Consider the following 23,192-nt stretch of genomic DNA (forward strand, 5'->3'; position numbering starts at 1 on the left):
AAGTATTGAATGTCAGAGGGTTTTTCTTCAATGTCACACAATTATCACAGTGTGATCACTTCTGAAATCTGCCTTTTTCCTCTGTGCCATAAGATTTAAATATATCTAATATGTATGCCAGTCTCTGCTCTATTTTATGTTGACTTAATTTAAGGCATATTCTCATTGATTCACCTCTTAAAGCCTCATTAACTCATGTCATATACAACCGCTGTGTCCATATGCTCCTAAGGGCATTACAGTAATGATGACAAGTCACCTAATCTTTGACAAATTCCCTTTTTTTTTACCCAGAATTATTGTGAAGCCAGTTTTTTTTCAGCCTGTCTGGGAAAATGATTGTTGCGCCGCTATTCTGGAGTTTCATAAAAATAAATGGATACGTTTGCAAGCATCAGACATTAAAGAAGTAGCAGAGCATTTGGAAAAATATTCATAGTTAGACCAGAAGGTCAGTTTTACTCAAATATCTGTGCATTTAATATGAAGCTGTAGTCTCACATGTAGACGTGGGGAAACATCTGGTATGGGTCATAAGACAAGGTTTTCTATTGATATGTACAAAAATATGAAATGTATTGCCTCTTGGCCAAGAGCTTGTCATCATCAGTGAAGAGGATGACAATGTAAGAGATAATGACAAATATCACTGTAACAATATGACTACGAGAGTACCTTTTAGAAATGGAGGCTACCAGCTAGCAGTTAGCTAATGCTCATAAGAGGCATTTACACTGGGTTTACACCCCACCACTTATCAAAATGGCAGATTTTGCCCCCTGTTTTGAAATATTTTTCCTAAAGATGTTCTGAAAAATAGCTTGCACCAAGAAAAGCTAGCTTAGAACTGACAGCAATATTTGCAGTACACTATAAACTAAGGCTAAGGCATCAGCCTCTAGCACGAGTAGGAAAACCTTTATTGCTCATTAGTAAGGTTACGGTCATTGACTCAAATCAAAGAAAGTTAAAGTTGCAATTTGAAGAAATATCAGTTGGCTGTGTACTGTGTTACAAAGATATCAACTGAAGTTAGCATGCTAACCAGCTAACCACTCCTGTGCTAGCAGTGTAAACAACCAACAATTTGGTCCCAGGGCTCCCACTCCACACCTCACCCCTAGCTGCACAGCTAACTGAGCTAACGTCAGCTACGGTTAGCAGTTACTCTTGTGATATAATGCAACTTGTTTGTGGCTTATTTTTAATCATTGCACCTTTAAAGGAGCTGCAGACCAGATACTAAATGTCAGCATGTACTGTAGAATCAGATTATATGGACTGTTTAGCTAGAGTAGCTACGGCAAAGATCACCGTGTCTTACTCCCCTGATAGTACATTTACGTAATAAGATAGTGACTTACAGTAGACTACATTGCTGCCTGCTCAAGTAGATTCTAATGTCTCCTCTCTTTCTCCTCTTGTACATAGAGCAGTTCATGTAGCTTGCTAAGCTGCTGTACATATCTCTGATTGATTATCATGTGCCGGCCCGGGTTAAAGAGATTGGCAGGGGTGGTATTTGTGATTAATTGTTTGGATACACATTAATATTGATAAATGAGTACCACCAATGTCATCACTGCTCAAGTAAGTCAATCTTTTCATCTCTCAGCAAGAGATTTAATCGCTGTATTTTCCAAAATGTCAAACTATTTCTTCAAATACTGGAAGATGTTAATATGGAGTGGATATAAACTAGAGGTCCTTTATAAAGACAGTTCTCACACATGTGAAATGCTTCTTATAAAGCTTGACAAAATGTGTAATGTGTTTACAAGTGTCATCCACAGACCTTTGTGTTCTCAAAGTCATAATCTATAGAGTATTGCAGCTTCCCCAGTTTCTCTTGCTCTTTCTCCTCCTCCTCCTTCTCCTCCTCTGTCAGTCCGGTCTCTCCCTCGTCATCGTCCTCGTCGTCCTGTTGTTTCTGTGGTGCAACAAGACAAAGCGCGGTGTTAAAAGGTCAGCGCGTTGGGGGATCAGACCACAGGGCTCCCCACGACAGCCAGCATGCCACAGACACTGGAGCTCCAGGAGTTTTTTTTTTTCTTTTTACGTGGGAGATACATGTTTTTGGTTACTGCTTACCTGCACAGCACCTAATGATAACAACCAAGGGGTTTATCATTTTACATTTGGTAACACACAAATACATGTTCATACTCTCAGCACGTCCTGCTCTCTCAGTGTTTTTCCCATCATTGGGCATTTCCTTTCGACATGCTTGTGCAGTACAGCCAGAGTCAGTGGAGGCTTTGCATGCTAGTTCCGCTAAGAGGGGTAAATAAATGCAACAGCTTTCCAGTGAAATCAGACATAAGCATATTTCTCTTGTTTGTGAAAGGGGCTTTGGTTTCACCGAATAAAAACAAGGAGGCAAATGTTTATATAAAGACACCCCCAAGGAACTAGCTCACAACAGCAGATGCCAGTGCATATTAAAAATCATAAAAGGCAAATTAGACACATATTAAGTGCGAGGAGATGGCTTTCGAATAACCTGCTGCTTTTAATCTGTTCCTTCATTAAACCCTATGATCGCAACTTTCGCATTTTCAAGATTAAATCGTAAAGTTTGGTCACCTACACGCCGTGTTTTCACCTCTAAATTTTATGTGGCACCAAAAAGAATTGCCTCTCTCTTCAGCTTAGCATCATTACAATAAATGGTTCAGGATTAAAGGGCACAGCCAGCTATTTGAATAATGTAGAGTCTCATTGCTGCAGCGGCGTTATTGTGGTTAAATTGAATCCTCATTGCCGAGGGTGACCTTGACTTTGAAATGTTTTTTCAGGCCATCCAGTGTCTCCACATCCTACCTCCTTCCGAGAGTATTTTGGCTCGTCATGCACTTTTTCTTCATGTCTCCCAAACAACCAACCATGCCCTTTATCACATGCACAGATTAATAGAGTTAAAACAAAAACAAAAAAAGTGTCTTGCATATCATCTCTTAGTCCCAATACGTTCCATATTGGTGTGAGTTACAGTTACATTGTCCCAGGAACAATGCGTTCTAGATGGTTAGACTCTCCTCTCTGAGGGGTTTATGGAGCACATCATAGCTTTCCATTGTTACATTCTCAAGCTGTCATAACCAAAAAAAATAAATAAAAAGAAATCGAAAAATAAAAAGTTGGGGGAAGCTAAAAAAAGAAAAGGAAAAAAAAAGCAAACAGGAAGCTAGGACTTTCATTCCATGAAACCCCCCTCCGCCTCAACGTGAGCTATCCACCTACCGTAGAGCGGGAGTCCACCACAGTCAAGAAACACGGGGCACACACAAGACAGACACAAAGCATGGGGGGGAAAAAAGGAGGAGAGCAGAGAGAGGGAGAGATTCAACTCACAAGACACCAAACACACTACAAAAAGAGAGGCAGTCAACACCACCACCACCACCACCACAATTATGATGAGAAATGACACGCTCGTTTTCGGCTGGAGACAATAAATGGACACAAGTAATTGATTGCTTTAATTAACCGTCACCGGAGCTCAAAGTAATCTATGGTGATGTTAGCTGATTGGCTCGCCGGCTCCTCTGACATTTAACCTCTGATTTACTGCGCCTCGCCTCCCAAATCTCCCAATATCTCATCCATTAGCTTTGATTGTGAAATGTGCTCTCTGTTTTTTGTGAGAAACATTCCACTTCCTGAGTGCTCATTTTTCTTTGCCACCCGTTAAACAAAAGTGTGCCATTTTTCACCACCGGCCACAAAGGAATACGTCACACAGTTAAACGACCACCACAACGACATCGAATAAATGGAGGGGAAGAGAGCTCTCCTTGTGTCCTCTACAGCCTGGGCTACAAAAGCTGCTGGTGAAAGATCAAATTTGGTTAGCTAGAGACATCTTTAAATGAGTAGAAAAAACTCAGCAATATATGTCAGAAATAGCAATGAAATTTATGAATTATTGTTGGAAAGAAGAAGCAAAACATCACCCAAAACATCCTTCAGCATGCAGTCAACACAGGGCACCATACCTCGCCGCCCTGCATGTTCTTCATGTTGAAGCCATCCTTGCCCTTCTTCCCTTTCTTGTTCTTCTTCTTCTTGCAGCAGCATTTTTTGATTATGCAGAAGCAGCAGGTGAGGATGAGCAGCGCAGCCACCACAGCGATGGCAATCAGAGCCCACGGAGGCACTGTGAAAACAACGGAGAATTGAGATCGACATTTGTGCATCTCGTGAGGTAAAAATGAACTTTTATAGAATCTCAGCAGAAAACGTGGCTGCGCTGAGACGTCACTCACATGGGATCTTATCGATTTCATTCAAGAATTTGCTCTTGATCTCCTCGAACATGTCGTTCTTGTTGATCTCCGTGCCATTGTTGGAGCCAGGAGGTTCCGGTGCCGAGGTGGAGACGACAGCCGGGGTGGGACCCATGGTCACGGTGGTGGCGCCAGTCGGCTCGGGGGCCTCCACGGCCTGTGGCCTTCTGAACAGGTTGAACTTCATCGTCAAAGACTAGGCGCAGCGTCCCTGAGACACAAAGAGATCAGACAGAGAGGCAGGATTAGATACGCCAAACAACCGCAGTGTGTCAAGGTGCCAAGAAGAATATTTTGTCTAAATTTGTATTTAATGGCATTTAAAGAATACTCTTCCCAAAGACTATTGAATTTGACTGAATTTCAAACACAAAAAGATTTTGCGTCAGTACCATGTACCACTGTTGTCCTCTGAGAAAAGTACAAACCGATGTGTATTATAGAAAATAAGAAAAAACTTAAATGTAGTGTGGAGATAGAGTATAACACACAAGAATCAAGGAAGCTGCGTCAAGTTGTTAGTGATACTTAAAGGCCACATATGATAGAAAGTGAGACTTTCATGGCTGTGGTCTTACAAAGCAGGTCAAGGTGGTGTAGAAATACTGTGAAAGAATCAAACACCCGATCCACACAGGAATACACACAGCATGTATTCAGGAACTGTGCCTCTAAATGAGCCGTCACAACGTCCATTATGTTGTGATGTCACAACTATACAGTCGCTGCACTCAGCCATGTCCCCAGCACAGTCATGTTTGCTGATGTGTGATGTGGAAAAATGTGGGCGGGGCTTGCTCAGGCCTGTGTGAGCTGACCAATCAGAACAGACTGGGTTTTTCAAGAGGCTAAAAATGCTAAAACGGTGCATCCAGGTAGAGTGTGAATAAAGGTGCTGCAACAATGGACAGTATGAGAAAAAAAATGCTTTTCTTAACATTAAAAAATTAATTCTAGTAGACAACCAAATTAAAAATATATAGATTGAAATTAGCATAACAATGGGACCTTTAAAGTTTGTTCACTGTCAAGATAGGCATTGGTTTGTTGCTGCCAGCAAGATGCATCAGCTCAAGTTGAATTTGTTTAAACTTGACCACAAAATGTGGGTAATAACAAGGTTAATGGATCCACTAGGACTACGGATGTTAAAGCCAAAAAAGACTGGAGAGAAATAAAGAAAGAGTCTGAGTTCCTGGTGAAATCGGAGATCAGTCATTGTCTGAGTTGAACACAAACAGTCAGGTAAACTCACTCACACGTGGACATTACTAGCTAGCCTAAAGCTAATGTCTGGATAATCAGCTGATTGGTCCAAATCAACACAGACAGCACATACAGTCCACTGGTCAGACTAGGATGAATGGTGTAAGAGATGTGAAGCTGCTGGTGGGCGCAATTTCGAAGGGTGGCTTGAGCAAAAATATACATTAATGCTATCTATCTAACTATTTCCAGCTTTCGTTATTTATGGTCTTGATGCTATCTAAGCTTATGGTCTCCTCACCCTTTTCCAAACTTGAAACAAAGACGTGAGGATGATGGCGATCCTTCAAGCCAAAATGCCAAATCTAACAAAATAGATGAATCGGTGATGGAAAACAAAATTAGTTTCAGTCCCGCTTCAAAAGCTTTGCGTGTTCTTCCTGATGTATTGCTGCTCCTTTGGTTAGCGACTAATTGATAAAGATGATCCATGATGATTTGTTCGAGAGATGATGAGATGGAGAGCTGCAGCGAAGCCACTTTCGCTTCGAGGGAGACGTAGACGTGTTTTGAGAAGACGGTCTGGGAGCCATCACGATCACCATCAACAATGTTCGTCGTTAGTGAAACATTAAACAGAAATAATTCACATGAATGAGCTGCAATTCTAAACTGAGAAATCTCAAAGGATATAAAAGCCATGACAGTTGGGACTGAACACATCCATTATGCTGATGATGTGAGAATTTACTGTCTGTGTGAAGAATGAGCAGACACCGAGGTGAGTGCTCCCCGTCCCTCTGAAGACAGTGAGCCGCCAGAACTGAAGGAGATGGAGACGGAGAGAGATCTGCATCTAATCAGAGTTATCACAGAAACAGGCAGATCTCTAAAGGTGGATGGTAGCTCAGCTGGTGAAGGAATAATAGAGAAGGTCAACGCAGGTCTACAGTATCATTTCTGCAGGTTAGATATGAAGCTACTGCCAGGAGACATCTAGCAGAGCTTAGCATAAAGATTGGAAACAGCGACTGTAAGATGGCTGTGTCCCGTCATGGTTTTCAGTTTTATTTCATAGATTATATCCTCATGTGTCGTGTTTTACTATCTACTTCCTGCCTTTGTCTTCTTCCTGCCCACCTGAGTACTTAAGCATGTGCCTTTCCCTGTTCTCTCCTTGTGTTTTACCTCCGTTTCTGCCAGTGTTCCTCGCCTGTCCCTCGTTTTTACTGGTCTATTTAGTTTTGCTCTGCTTTTTCTTGCCTGCCCTTTTATTGCCTCCCTTTGATAGATAGTCTCCAGCTTTAAATCATTGACGCTCACTTCTTGTTTCTCTACCTGCCTGCCTTAGTGTCTTACGTTTGGGTCCTTTTTTTTTTTTTGATAAACCATAATACTGTACAGAGCTAATATAAATCAGTTGCTAGTATAAGCACAACTTGTTGCACTTAGGTTTTTCGTGAGAATGACATAAAGTAGATTAAATGTGTTACCTAGTGTAGTGAGTCAGAGAAGAGAGGTGGGTAACATAGATTTGAACAGTTTATGTGCTTAAGTTTTAGTCATGCTTTCAACAATTTGCATGCTGGAATAGACAGTCTTTACTTCTTCATGACTGTCACTGAAAACAAGCTGGTATGTAGTTTGTGCATGAAATATTAGGACAACTATTCATTTGATATCCAATCACTGACAGGTAAATATGTCAAACAAGAACCAAAAATGTTGCCAACAATATTTGAATACTAAATCCGACCATAAAGCAAGGAATCTGTCTTACTGTCCACCTGCTACTCATATATCTCGATTTTCTTCAGCGCTCTGGTTTCATGGCTCTGCAGACTGAAGCTGGGCTCAACGCGTGATCTCATGGGGAAGTAGACGTAAACAAAGTGGAGTTTAGTGTGGTGCAAGAACTTGCTGGTGTGCGCGCTGCAAGTGGTTAAATCTGTCAGGATGAGTGGGAAGACTTAGTCAGCACGGGCTTTCAGGAGGTGAGATTCTTTCTGTCAACAGAAGTATGCTAGCTAACGTTAGCCACAAGGGCTGGGATGTTTACCATTGCTTGGCAGCACCAACAGCTGCTCCGGGATGCCTCTCTCATTGGTTGTTGTGGTCCATCTCAGCAAGTACAGGAGTACAGGAGCATAATACATTGAAAGACGGAACTTAAAAATAGGACTGATTCATTAAATAGCTGATTGACAGAAAAGAAATGTGCCACAATTATTTTAATTTTTCAAGCAAAACTTTTCCACGTTCCAGCTTCTCGGTTGTGAAGGTTTGCATCTTCTCTTTGTTTCTCGTAACTGTGAATTCTATAGATCCAGGTTTGGGACTTCTGGTCAGATAATGAGACCAAACAATCAGTTTGTCGCAGATTAATTAGTAGTGGGAACCCCGTGGAGGAAAAAACTCAATTCAAAGCTCTAAACAGATAATTAGCCTGCAGTTTATGTCTCTTTCACCACAATCAGAGAATAATGAAACACGTGTCCCCTCACTATGGTTCAGCTACTTTATCCTTTGGAAATTCAATCCTCTGCAAACAGCTGACAAAGTCAATTTACCTCCCAGCCTCAAGTGAGCTTTATATTATTTATTCACAGCTTTTTCTCCTCGCGTAAGTATGAGTGGCACCAGCAGGCTATTAGCATTTACTGCCGAGCGCAGAGGTGTTGGCGATCTGGACTAAATTAGACTTTTTTCACACGATGCAGATGAGTGGAAACAAACAACAACTGTAGCATCAGTTCACCTCTCTTCTTCGTCATCCACTCAGTTCTTTACAGCACACAGTATGGCACTTATAGAGATTAAAGGGAGTAAAAAAACGGTTGAGTGGTTTAGATTCCGTCTGTATTTTTTGCTGCAGTATGATACATTTCTGCAAGCCACTCGTCCGATGGGCTGGTATTGTTTCCAGTGCAGAACACCGTGATTTGGATGCTGCCTTTACGCTGTCATGCCCCTCACCAGCTCAAGGAATAATTGGCAACTTGACAACAGTTAAGCTGTCCTGCAGCTGTAATGTCTTGCCTTGTTTGTTTGTGTTTTGCCTCAGGGTGACGAATTTCGAGTGGAGAAAAAAAAAAATGTTTTGATAGAAAAAAGGTTGTGAAATTTTTCATTCCTTGGCAGCCGAATATCACTGCTACAAGTGTGAAGGGAAGCACCGTGTGGAGGTGCACAGGGTTAGGGGCGTAAAAAACGAGAGAATTTGTAAGATGGAATAGAAATGAATGAAAAACTTGGCGTGTTTCTGATTGCGTGTGTGTCATCACAGCCCTCAAATGTTCAGAGCGAAAGGATTTTCTGTTATAGCTTCTTCCCTGAGAGCACTAAAGGAAAATGATCCGTCACAGTTTAAGAGAATTTCAACGAGCGAGAATAGGGTTTCACACACACACGCACACACACACACACACACGCACACTCACAAATTCATGTGTCAAACAGGACTGAGTATTTGCTGTGCAGACTGCATCTGGGCTCCCGGTGCATGTGAGGGTTTTCTGTATCACAACATGAAAGTGAAAGATCAGGCTTCTGTGTCGACATCTGACAAACACAATCACGATGTAACCTCACCTCCATCGTGTCACAGCCCGCAGATCAATAACTTTTGCTTTCCAACATGTGTATTTCAGCAACAACTTTTAACCCTTTCCCCTCGTCACAGGGCAGGATTTGTGGTCAAGTGCGTGCCATTCACAAACAGTACAATAGAGGCCTGTGTGCTGTGGGCTGGCAGATTATTGTTGCTAAGCAATCCTGACGGTAGTCTATCAGCTCTGGAGATTGCCCACAAACCTGCCTATGGCCGAGGTGACCAGCCAATCAAATAACCAATTGGCTCAAGGCCAGTGTCAAGTCATCGCCTGAGAGGTGGGCATGATATGAATGCAGACTGCTCTGCTCTATTCTGCTCTGCTGTGATGATGTGATGTGATGTATAATGATGATGATGATGATGAAAGTTTCAGCTGCAACACGGGTCCCTCCCCAGGAAAATACAACATTCACACCACTTCCAACAAAAACACAAATTCATGGCGATTTCCTGCTTTCTTGATCCAACTCAGGAACAAAAACTCAACAGTACTTCCATAACTTTGCTGCACATACGCCTTCTGCTGCCGCTCAAATCACTGTGACCGAGGACGGCAGCTGAATGCAGGACACACGGCGACACGTCCACAGCCAGTGTTTACCTCTGTGCCATTAGCACTCAGTCCTTATCTGCCTTTGATTTCTGCAGCTCATCACTGGCCAGCATCACTCAGCCACAAAGACACGGGCGCTGACATCCCGATCACGAGGACGTTCGGCCACAGAGATATTCAGTCACGGCAGTGTCACAGTTTGAATCACTTTGTGCAAGAAGAAGATGCAGAGAAGATCCTCTTGAGATAAGCCCGTCTTCTAGTTAAGACTGCATTCCTGTCACATAACTGCGCCTTTCCTAATGTGTGAAGATCTCCAAAACAAAACTTACCAGTCAGATGTGGTATTCCCCTTCGCGAGGTGGCCCATCCAACATCGATAACTGTACGGGGGCTACAGTGCCTCAGAGCTGTGGTAACATAGTCTGATCTCTCCCATAAGCAGAGACTGCAGTCTCCTCTCACTTCTCTCCACTGCAGCACTACACCCCTCCTCCTCCTCCTCCTCCTCCTCCGCCTCCTCCTCCTCTTCCAATGCACACCATCTCCCCCATTTTCCACCCTCCCACCACACACACACACACCCCCTACTCCCTCTGTCTCTCCCTCAATGTACTCATGCACGCAGCCTCTTTACCTCTTTCTCTCCAACCCCCCCTCCTCCCCACCTTCCAACCTCATTTGTGATGCTGCTCACACAGCTGATTGCAGCATGCCACACTTTGGTCTAGCATTGGAGGGCAGTTGTAAGAGATCAATAAGCACAAGGTTTGGGGTGAGAGAGGGGGGGGCGTTTGGATAAAAGCTGCACAGAGCAGAGATGGACAACCAGGAGGCGAAGGTAGGTAGCAGGAGGGGAGGCGAACTCTTCGGGGGGGGAGTGCTGACTTCACCCTATCGGCTCTAAACAGTGTCACAATGAGCTCATGCAATAAATCGGAGCCCAATAATTGATCTCAGGAGTGTGATATAACCCTCTGGAGAGATTCTCCCTTGTTAAGCCCATTCAGAACAAACAACTGGCACCAGGAATGATTAGGTCAACTTGTCTGCCTTTCACTGATCCCCCGGGAGACTCATCAATGATAATTGGAAGTGAGCAGATTGCAGAGGCATCCTCTCCAGTTACAATCTAACCCAAAAAAAAAAAAAAAAATGCAGCCCACGGTGTCGATGCTTCAGAACCGTTACATCACTAAACATCTGCTGTGTGCCCAAGAAAATCTTTACATGCAGAGAAATGAGTGGAGTATCCGGCTTGAATGTGAATATCTGGGTAAAATCAGTCAGTTTTATTCCTTCTGCACGAGGTTTAAAACGCATGAGAAACACCCCTGGTGTACTTCTGTACATATTTGAGCCCTTTTCAATTCCAGCATTCAATCTTTTCTCCCCATCTCTCGCCTCTCCTCCTCGCTCTCCTTGGGGAAATACCTCTCTGTGTGCTCATGTTCAGCCAGCAGCTGTCAGGAGCTGGTGAGAGGTGGCTCCTCTCCCTTCGGGTTACAGTGCAATGAGCGTCTTCTGCCAGCAGGGGGCAGGGATCTCTCGCAAAACTGCTGCATCACAGAGCAGCTGCTTTTATTTTTTGTCTGTAGCAAAGTGCTGCAAAGTAATGCCCAGAGATACTTGTCTTACATGTTGTTGTTTTTCCTCCAGAATCAGTTTTCGTACTCTGAATGCTTTTAGGAGAGGTTACAGTGACAGGGAGTACATTTTGAATCAAACACTTTGTGCAAAAAGTAGACAAAGACAAAGCCAAAAAACTGCCAAGGACTTCTGCTACATTCATGCTGGATTTCTCGCCTACTTCTATGTGGAGAAATGTTTTCTCTCTCGCCGTGTCGAATGATTTTCTCTTAGAGCGAAGTCAGTGTCCTTACAATCAGCCTGCAGGCTACACAACTCGCCTTCCTTCGTGGATTCAGTCGACTGATGAGGGGACATGATGGGAGAGAAACGGATGAGACAGCAAGGTGAAGTTAGGAGGGTGACGTCGCTGGTTCGACGAGTAAAGACGCCTGAGAGATACAGTTAGTGTCAGAGTTACATCTGTACACGAAGATGAAGAGAAACTAAATCAGAAACCTCGGGTAGCTTTTAAACGGCACAATCTACATGTTGAGGAATGCGTTATTCTCGTTCTCAGTGAGAGCGGCCACATTCTGCCTGGCAGCATTCACTCTGATGTATGATGTGATATGATGGAATTAAGTATCAAAACTACAAGTAAAAGTGAATTACACATATATCAACATGTATGTATTTGTGTCTGGGTGACTGATATTCTAACAATTAAGCATTTTTTATTTATTATGATAAGAATCCTTTCTTTTGAATAAATCTCATTGCCGATTAAAATTGTCATTTTAAAAATGCCACTTTGGCTCTGATGCAGCACGCAATCTGCAAAGTAACTATTATCTAGAGTTATCAAGTAAATGTAGTTAGTAAATAGTACAAAATTTGCTTTGAAATGTGATGGAGTGGAAGTAGTGGTGGTGAATGGTGAATGGTGAATTGTACATTACTTAATTATTACAAGCATGATTGGACCTTCTGTTGTAGAGATTTTTGATTTGCGACATAATGTAGTCCATCTAAATGTCAATATATTTTAGCAGTATTCAACTGTATGTATTTTACAGAATAACATAATGTTCCTTTTGAGAAATTATCAACAGTTTAAATTCATTTAGAAGTCTGCAGTCAGTCTGTTCACAGTTGTTGCCGTGTTAGCAGCACAAGGAGCAAAAGTCGAAGTGTATCTTCCTAAATCGATGATCGCAAAAACATAAAGTCGATCTTGTTTCAAGTGACAATTAAGCATAAAGTTTACTTTGGCTGTCATCTTGGGATTAAGCAAAATATTAAAATAATAAACAACTTTTTCAGTGTGACACAAGATATGAGTCCCATTATAACCAAGCTGCATCCTATCTTCTCTGTTTGTTGTGATATTCTGCCCTGCATTTATATACTCAAGGATATAAAGGTTATTTATCTGACTATTTCAGGAGGTGCATTTTGTTACCTTAAAACTCAGACAGACATTTTCTCAGATTCTCTTTCTTGGTGCACCTCTAGTTGTTTTGATGTTGATGGCACCGAGTGACGGGGAGGCTGGGAAATGAAATAAGTACTAAAGTGGGACAAAAAACTACCCAGGCCATTACACGCAGCTCTAGAGACCAATTTTGGAGTTGAGGGTCGGCTACAGAACAGCAGACTGGCTGCAGAGCTCATTGATCTATTGTGGAAAGTTCCTGCAGTCAGTAATTATATAGTGACATTTAATGCTAACTACAGTGTGGCAGCACTCACAGTAAATGTGCATTATTAGAGGAGCAGACTTGGCAACAACAATGATTTAATTCACTCAAAAGACGGTTTAGGAAACAGTGAGCCCAGACTTCATTGTTAAATAAATTGCAGGAAGAGATAAACAGAGAATATGTGAATGGAGGAGAGCCAAACCAGGCAGCACTTTCCTACGGAGAGAGCTGAGAGACACGAGATGAGCAAAGTTACTATCAGTCCGTGTTTTTCCACCCTGGTCCTGGAGGCTCCTCTGCCCTGCATGTTTCAGATGTTTCCTTAAACCGACACATGTGAATCAAATGACCGGCTCCTCATGATGCTCCGATAACGAGCCATTTATTTGAATCAGGATGTCTAAAACATGCAGGGCAGAGAAGAACACTGCCCAAAGTGAAATCAGATTTACTTTGCTTTGTAGACAGATACGTAAAGTTGCATTATGAGCAATTCTTTATGATTTCTTTTTTTTTTTTTTTTTTGCCAAAATAAGTACAGAGATTTCAATTTGAATGCACTTCACAGGGACGGAAAGTAGAAAAGATGACAGATTAAAACCTTTTGTGGTCTCAGCGCTGGGTTTAGCAGGAAGCTTTGTGGTACTTTTATCAAGGGTGTCACCAAAACATTTACTTTTTTTTTTATAAATGTATGACAATTTTGCCATCATAATGCGAAAATCCTGAAAATAATCGAGCGATACTCGATACTGATGTGTGTCACATTAAAAATGTTCTGATTAGTCACTAACAAAAACGGTCCTTCTTATTTGGGTTAGTATGAGAGTTTTGATTAAGTTACTTTGTTTTAATATTTATATTTAAAACATCCACAGACAAGAACAAGAAGTCCAACACAAATGCAAAGGTAGCAACTTAAAAACATCCGAGGGCAGTCAATGACAAAAAACTAAGTATATTCACTAAGTTTTAGGGATCTGTACTTTAACTTACTTGAGTATTTCTATGTCCTGCTCCTTTAAACTTCCACTCCAGCACAAATTTGATTTGACATCTTTAGTTACTAGTTACTTTTAAGATTACATGCTGCATCAGAGCCACAGTCGTGCGTTTTGAATTAACTGACGTTATCGGCAATCGGATTCAAAAATACTGATTCCGAATGTCTGGTCTGGTAATGAGCCGACCAATATTGGGTCAATACATGTTTAATTTAATTACTTGTAATGTTTAAGTTCATTCAATATCAGATACTACTCCAGTGCTATTCATCTGGGTGGCCATCACTTTTACTGAAGTAATATCTTAACACGATATCTTTACTTTTACTCAAGTTAGACTTTTGGGCCCTTTTAACTCTACCGGTGGCATCTACAGTGAGGCTGCAGATTGCTACCTTGTGAACACCCTCGTCTCACCCTCCCCCATGGTGGTTGAAAATCTTTAAAGGCCTTCTCCAGAGCCAGTGTTTTGTCTGTTCTGGGCTACTGTAGAAACACAGAGGACTCCGTAGAAGAGGACCTGCTCCCTCTGCGGACATATAAGGCTCGATCTAATCCAATAAAAACACAATTGTGAATATCTTTATTCCGTTTCTGCCCCTAATTCCGACACGTTGACTGCACCTTTAATGTAAAACAGTGATGTTTCATTGCTGTGGATGTAATCAGCTAATGTTCTCGACCAGCTTTTATAAATCACTACTGCTCTCTGACTCAGCAGCTTCGGTGCCTGGCAGAGTTTTGTGCAAGGTCACAATGCAGCTGCATTATTAACCAAGGCAGTGATAGTACATCAGGATTGGCTCGCTTGGATTCCCAGTGCATTGTGGGATACTCCAGCCCTTTCCCTGGCCCTCTCATTTCCTCGATTCATCTGTGAATGAGTAAATCTCTCCCTCCTCTGTTTCTCTCTCTCTGCTTTTTTTACGAGTCGTCCTCGCCACAAAGGGTGAGTCAGGCCCGAGGACTGCGCTGCGCTGGGACTTCGACGAGAGCAACACAACCGCTATCAAAGCCCCCAGATAACCAACATATGCAGACAACAGCTGCCGCCAACGCGCGCCAGTGCCCAGTTGTGCCGGGACATTTTGGTGGAGATGATTTGTCTCCTCTGAGGCAGCAGAGGGGATGTGGAAAAGACTGCACCCTCTCAGCTCCTGCAGGGAGTGCTGCAATGCAGGGGTGTAACAGAGAAACAGGAGGCTGGAAGGCAGTTTGTCCAACAGTCAGCTGCTCTCTCTCTCTCTCTCTCTCTCTTCCTCCGTTTCCTGCCATGCCTCACTTCTTTCCTCTCCTCATTGCTTTAATCTTTTCTCTCCGATAACTTTAGCCCTTTCTGCCTGCCTACCGCCCTCCTCATGCACATTTAAAGCACTGGTCGTACTCTGGCCGGTCATTACTGCAGCGTGGACAGCAGTAAACAGAGAGCGCCATATGGTCGTAGTTGGCTCTGTGAATGAGCTGCAGTGTTTGGGTGTCTTGGAAGTAGCAGTTGGTCAACAAGATGACAGTGTGTCTGTGTCTGTGTTTGCTGTGGTGTGTGTGTGTGTGTGTGTGTGTGTGAGTGTGTGTGTGTCTAAACACTGAGTGGACATCTGTTATGGAGTGTGTTGAGATGGTGGATGTCTGTCTGTGAGGAAGAGCTCTCGTGCTTTGACAGCAGCTTTTCATTCTAACTGGAGTTACTGACATCACGATACTACAGTGTCTCCAGGTGAAGGACAGGAGACTGTGACAGGGTCTGTCAATGTCAACATGATCCTGTGAGTGAAGCCTCGACCGCTTAAAACGGATGCAAATTAAAAGATCTGACCCCAAAACAGATTATTAAGAAAGCAAACAAAGCCAATGATCAGGGTTATCTTAAAATACATGGTTCTGTTGCTATAAAAACAGCTGGAAAACTTTCTGATGTCTTAATAGAATTACCCAGTTTTGTTGGTTGAAGTGGACCGGCCCAGTTGCCAGAATAAAAGGCTGGCAGTTAAGTTTGCTGCAGATGATGAACTCATATTTATATGTGTCATAGGCCATGTTCCATATTGAGATTTCTACAAAATGTGTCTTTTAATGTCTTTTACCACACTACACGTTTATTACCTGGCAGTCATATCTGGAGGTGGAGGGGACAGTGGTGGAGTTACAGAAGAGAAGGCAGCACCAAGCCAGTGACCTCAGCTCAGGACTGTGTTTTAACATTAACACAAGTTTTAAACCAACCAATTTTTAAGGTGGTATTTGCAGGTATTTTAGGATGAATCATGATTTTTACCTGAGCCCAACCAAGCGTTTGTTGTGCCTAAACCTAACCAGAGATAAACACAGCGTTTTCACAACATAAGGTAAGGAAATACGAAGTCTGGATTCTGGATTTCAGTTGATTGGCCTCAAACAGTGGTCTGTCACTTGGCAGCTGTCTCACATGTGAAGTACAACTAAAGCTGCCTGTTTTGGGGCGTCCTATGCCTCCATTGAAGATTATAAGGCTAAGCGATGACACAAACAAACACATGGCTTCTCTGATCTTCCCTAGTTCTCTTTTACAACACACATTTTGACTTCTTGTCGCAACAGGACAAGCACAAGTTGAACTGCGAACATTAATGACGGCTGGCAGGTGTTGTTCTCTCTTATCAGATGTCTGCTCGGGTTGAAGTTTGGAGGTGTTATGCTGGAAATTGCAGGTCAAAGATGAAGAAGCTTGTGCCATCGACAGGAACAACAAAACTGACAGTAAAGTCATAGAAGTTTCAATCAAGCTTTGCTAATATGGCAGCAAAACACACAGCTAAGTTACTCAGGACTGACAACAACACAGGCTGTCTCAGTTTCCACAGGGGTTATGTCTTGATGCCAACAGAATAGGCCTTTTTCACGGCACACATATTTACTTGTCATAGTAGGAGAAGCACAAACCAATCACCAGAATAACTGTTGGCAATACATGTTTCTGCAAACCGAGCACATTTCTTCATTTTGCAATTTCACGTCTCTTTAGGTTTCATTTCCTATTTTTATCGTGCCAAGGCGGTGTTTTATTCTCTGGTTAGATTTAGGCACAAAACCCACTTGGTCAGGATTAAAAAAGATCATGTTTTGGCTTTAAATATCTGGTTTGGTCGCCACAAACACAGCTGGAAATTGTCTTGATGCCTTGTTAAAAATATCCAGTGGTTTCACACTTATAGTTGTTGAAACGCAGTCCTGAATTGCGGTCATTGGCTCGGCAGCCTTCTCGTCTGTAGCTCCACCGCTTGATATCAAAGTGAGGTCATAAACATGTGATGTGAACGCGACGGGACATGTTTTGCAGAGACGTCGGTGTGGTACATCCACAAACCAGAATGTACTTGTGGTTAGCAGAGACATCAACTGCCAACATTTCATCCTGGCAACTGGGCTGGAAAAGTGTTATATTACAACTAAAACCACTAACAAAGGCTTTGTTTGTCCTAGTTAACCATGACAGTGGAACAGTGAGCCACCAAGACCTTAAAAACTGATGCAGCACATCATTGGTTTTATTATCAACACCTGGTCCTTGTGACCGAAATGTCAATGTTCTTTTAAACAATTGAGTCTGGGAGGACTTTATTCGGTGCTTTGAGGTAAAGTATGTGCTGTGAGAGTTGCCATCTACTAATCAAAGCAACTGTGTGTGAAATATGCAGTCCAGGATAATATGTTGGCAGTAAACATTTCAAACTACTGATATATTCTCATTTGTAGATGTCATAGGCTACGTGCCATATTGACGTTTCTACAAAGCGTGTCTTATCACATTCATATTCCATGTTTATGACCTGACTTTCATATCAGAAGGCGGAGGTGATGGTGGTGGAGTTACTGGGAAGAAGGCTGCCAAGGTAGAGACCAACCATTCGAGAAACTGTGTTCCAGCAGAACAGGGCAATTTTCAGCCGTGATTACGATGGCAAAAAATAGATATTTGAACACAAAACATGAACTCTTCTGAATCCTGACCGATTGGTTTTGTGCCCTAAACTTAACCAGAGCATAAGCACAGCATTGGTCGCAGACACATTCATTGCCAGCAGTTACCCAGTTGGCTTTAAAGTTGGAAATATGTTGTGTTCAGGGTGCCGAATAGTGTCGGAGTAAGAAGAAAAGATGTTGTGTGATGTGAGAGGTGAGCTAATAGTCCAGATTCTTAATGATCCAGTTACAAAGCCAAGGCTGACAAGGACAAAATCCAGCATCGGATGACAACCAGGAACGTCCACTACACAAGGAGGTAAAAACAGTTTTTTAAGAACAGATGAAGCTCTTGGAGTTTCTACAAAGGAAAGTTTTTTCAAGACAAATTCAATTCTCACACACGCGCCAAATGTCTGCAAGCCTGTCCGTCAGGAATATGAAGCAAACCATCGACCATCAACCAATTAATATTACCATCGACTTGCATCATAAAACAAGTGGAAAACAATTCCAGTCACAGGGGTATAACTCACAAAAGTAATTAACTGTTTCATAACGTTCTACTAAATTTCCCCCGTGAGTTCGCTCACATACATTTGCATAAAGGCAAACTGTTATAACTATGACGCCCACAAATGTTTCCCCGTGGTAATGAGAAATGGAACTAGGACAGAGAGATGGACCTGAAAGCTTCACCTGTAAAGAAAAACAACGTTCGCAAAATAAAAATCTTCTTTGTTGCTCAACTGTATGAACAATTGCAACTCTTTACACTAATTTGGCTGCAAATATAAGATACTATATAGAGAGAAAATACTCATGGGTATGAATTTACAAGGAAAGATAAAACATCTCTTTAATAAACTGAATGAAGTCATGAAGCAGGCGTCAAGGACACAGAAACAGCCAGAGCTCGTGACCATCAACGACAGGACAAATTCGGCACATGGGAAAATGAACTTTTACGATCGGTGACCAGACTAAAAAAACGGAACAAGATTTACAAAGATAGACTCCATAAAATCACCAGTAATTTCAGACCAGCATGAGCAGATAACAGGCACCCCTTTCATTTAGCAGACGCTTTTGCCCAAAGCGACTTACAGTAATTCATCCATACATTCACACACTGATGGCGGTGGCTGCCGTGCAAGGTGCGACCCAGCACATGAGGAGCAGTTTGGGGTTCAGTAACTTGCCCACTTTAACATGCAGTCCAGGGGAATCAAACCATTGACCCTCTGATAACAACACGCTTGCTCTGCCCCCTGAGCCACAGCTGTCCTTTCTCGTCCCCAAACCAAATGTCCCCTCTTACCCATCCTCATTCCTCACTTGTTGGGTTTATTTTTTTGGTAGTTATTAATTCAAAAATAAAAAAACGCATGGAAAAAAAGTGCAATGCGAAGGAAAAATTGTATTTAAAAAGTATTTTAAAAATAAATGTAATAAATGTAATGGCCAAGTAGTTTTAGGATATAGTCATGCAGAAAAAGGCGTCATGACGTCCTTCGTAATTACTAATAGAGCACTAATATGCTATTGATTGCCATATGGTTCATATGTGTGCCCTGATATAAAGTGTTTTTTCTAAGGTCTAAAAGTTTTTCCTCTCACGGTACGTCAGATTGGACCGATCCAACACTACTTTCTGTCTTGTCCTTTCCTTTTTATCCTCTCTCCACACATGTACATCAACTGTACACATGATCGGGACTGAAGCCAACAAACAAACACACAGATATGTACATCTCTACACACACTGCACACACACTCCTCCTTCTCCCTCTCCCGGTGCTGAAAATAGCCGTCCGACTATAGCCCGGGATATTGGTGCATTTGGGTGTGAGCAGGAGGGGGGGAGGAGGGTGACATTTAGAGACAGAGTGGTAGGGAGATCTAGAGAGAGGGAAAAATACATCTCCCTACCAGTGACGGATGCGTTGCCCAAGTGCATAGATCTGGGGCAACATGGCGGAGTTGAACTGAGTAAAGAGAAGCCAGAAGGGACACGAGCTCAGTAAGTAATTATCTGATCCTTCTGCACAGACTTCCTACATTTTTCTTTTTCCTCTGGCCTCCAAACCGTCTCACATCAGATTCCATTCGAGACGCTTGCTAATTAAACGGCGAGCACTCTTTTTCTCTCACAATCCTCTGAGCCTTATTAAACACACACACACACACACACACACACACACACACACACACACACAGTGATGTCCATGCATTCAGGAGCAAAAAAAAACTTTTTAAGGCTGCATTTAATAAAGTCTCCGGTGAAGAAAAAAAAGGCCCGGCAATGAATACGAGAACCACATGTGTCAATCTTGACATCTCCCATTTTCTGCTCCAGCAAATTTTCAGATCTGTCATGGGTTCGGTGCTGAGAGAGGAGAAGACGAATTGGTATCGTTAGGAAAAACCTTCATCAGCAAATCCTGAAAAAAAAACCTGGTATGTGTTCTGCATCAGCCAACGAAACAGCTGAACGATCTGTTACTGTCAGCAATAATTGAACTAATCCAGTGTGATCCAAAATATTTAGTTATAAAAGAATATTTCTCTACTGTTGATGGTTTTCCTGATTATCAAAATCTGCATGTAGAGCATGCAGGACTGATGATGACCAGTTGAGGGCAGTAAATCTACAGGCTGTGTTTGACCGTCTCAGTGAAATATCTGATACATTTCAGTGTGTGACAGCATCACTCCTCCAGTATACTGGTAATATTTCTGTTCCAGTATCCATTTCTACTCTCATCATGATCCTTATTATTAACCTGTCTGTATTTTGGGGCATTTGTTTAGTGTGTACACTTTGGATTTGCACATGACTGACATTTAACTTTTCCTTTTGCAGTCTCTATATTTGTACTCTTCCTTCTCTATACTACAGTTGGTATAAACAAAGTTTTTAATTCTTTTCTTTTCTGACAGCTGTAGTTATTTGAACAAACACACAAAAACAGTATTTAGGAAGGACCCCTTGTCACATTTCTAATTTCACCAAAGGAATGTTTGTGCTCTAAACTTCAAGGGCTAAAGAGGTAAAATCATCCATACTGTGTGCAACAGAACTGACTTTCAACCATCGTTATTTCAAACCATTCAAATCACAATCCTTCACATTTATCCTGATCCTTTGACGGAAACCACTGGACTAAAATACAGAACTGAACATAAACTATTAATTCTACAAGATAAACTAATATTGATGAAACTATCTGATAATATATAATTCTCTGCATATTAATTGGTTTTACTTTAAGTGGCAACAGACATTTTCATATGCCAGTTTAATAAGCATTTTGAATGCAGTACTACAGGAAAATGAAGTACTTTCACATTGTTGTATTGGTACTTTAGCTTACTGTTAAAGGTGGCAGGGCAGCAGAAACACATTTTGGAAACAACGCTGACAAATCATCACCTTCTAAGCTGATATAGGGAAATGTTAGAATATGTTTTTATTTACACACCCAGCAGTAACAGAGAACTTATCTTTCATTTATGTTTCTGGTTCCCTAATATATTATATATTCTCTCTGTTTGAACTCTGAAGGGAAACACAATAATATCAAAATTCATATTTTAGATGTTTTATATTTTTATATTTTTTATATTTATATAGTATCTGTCTAAACACAGGTTACAAAGTGGGTTACATCAACAAAACAAAAACAAAACAAAATAAATAATGTCGATATATTTGGCTGATAAACTGCTAAATGTTCCACAATGTCCAGAATCTAGTTGCTAACGTTGCCAGTCAACTGTTTGTCTGTTTTTGCAACACTTGTACAAATTACTCACTCACATTATTTCATCTCTACTTTGCATGCAGAACGAAAATGTTCACATCAGATTTAGCTTTCATCCTTAAAGTACTGCTGCATGTAGCCGGTTCACATACCAAGCATACTGATTGTTAGCTGCTCGATCTGGTACTTAAATATATTAATTTGCACATGAAGCACTCAAAATTGATCTCCTGAAAGCTATTGATCCTGCTCTGCTCCAGACTGCAGAGGCCGGCCTGAAACAGTCACTACCGTCAGTCATCACAGTCGCGTGCTTCTTGAGTAAATAAAGCAAGTGGCAGACCGGTGCACCGAGTTGACATCACACAACATTGAATCAGTGTGTTTAAATACAGTTAATCATGTATTTTCCACTGTGCTCACCAGCTATTTGCTGACTTTATCTGCCATTTGGTGATGTGTAGAAAAGCGTATGTCATTATTACAGAATTGTCTTTGTTTATTTTACAGATTTATCCAGTATTTTGTCTTATTATTGAACAGTTTGACTGCATTTAAGGGTAAATGCATTGTTTTCACACAGGTGAATATCCTTAATTGAACATCAAAGCCCAAAAATTCATTAGATCTTATTTAAAAGCTAAAACAGTATCTTAGCAATCAGAAATAACTGTTTTAATGATTTATTTTCTGTTATTTTGTAGTATTTTGTGTGCCTCATCTGTTATAATATTCCAGTTTTTTACAGTGCAGGTGGTTTTACACTAAGTTCATCAGGCATTCATGGTGGATGGACCGTGTCTTACAGCTGTTGAGTGCGCAGGCAGTCTTTGTTTTGCACATGTCCCACTGAGTTTAAATTCATATATAAATAATATATCAGAATACTGACAAAAGGAATAAGGACAATCTACTCAAACTACAATTTAGGAGTCTATAACCATATTAATACTATACCTGATCTATCTGTGGTAGATAGAGGTTTCCTTAAAATGGAGTTTAGAGAAGGTGTAGCTTCTCCCCTTACTATCCTGACTTGCATTTGTAAAGCTCCCCAAAAGAGCCCACTGAGCTCCAACAGCAACATACACTGATGCTTACTGATGAAATCCATCGGAGCTTCATCACTGCCGGGGAACAAAGCTGATGAGAGCGCTGACTGTGAACCATCAAACCAACATGCTAGGCTGGGACTGTAGCTGCTCACACAGTCTGCTGAGTCAAAAGAGAGATCACGGACTGTGGGTTCGTCACTACGGGGGCAAGCTCAAATTTTACACACCATCATGTGATCCATGATTAATAAAAAAGAGAAAAACATCTATTGGTGTAGTGCTGCTTCCTGTCCCCTTCACCAACAGTGTTCAGAGCTCAAAAGTCAGATTTGAGTAGAAGTAAAGATATCGTGTGAAAATATTACTTAAATAAAAGTGGCCCATACTTGAGTAAAAGTCTGAAAGTACCTGATATTAAATGTAATTAAGTAAATAATACATATTTGTATGTAGATTCTGTATACTCGAATCCAATATAAAGTTATCAAATAATT

General features: G+C 41.6%; 1 protein-coding gene across 4 annotated transcripts in view; it reads right to left on the reverse strand.

Moving 5' to 3' along the window:
- Positions 1-23,192, reverse strand: part of LOC115582638 (synaptotagmin-2-like) — a 37,011-nt gene that overhangs the window by 8,936 nt on the left and 4,883 nt on the right. For 2 of the 4 annotated variants that reach the window (XM_030418706.1, XM_030418708.1), the window contains 3 exons: positions 4,269-4,500; positions 3,999-4,159; positions 1,796-1,930 (listed from right to left, as the gene is read on the reverse strand). In XM_030418706.1, coding sequence (XP_030274566.1) covers positions 1,796-1,930; positions 3,999-4,159; positions 4,269-4,476 — 504 coding nt within the window. In that variant the 5' untranslated portion in view covers positions 4,477-4,500. Of the gene's footprint in view, positions 1-1,795; positions 1,931-3,998; positions 4,160-4,268; positions 4,501-9,993; positions 10,151-23,192 lie in introns of those variants that run through there. The other 2 variants (XM_030418707.1, XM_030418709.1) reach the window with 2 other exon arrangements.

This window comes from Sparus aurata, chromosome 6, assembly GCF_900880675.1.
Source record: "Sparus aurata chromosome 6, fSpaAur1.1, whole genome shotgun sequence".
In the NCBI taxonomy this organism is placed as follows: domain Eukaryota; kingdom Metazoa; phylum Chordata; class Actinopteri; order Spariformes; family Sparidae; genus Sparus; species Sparus aurata.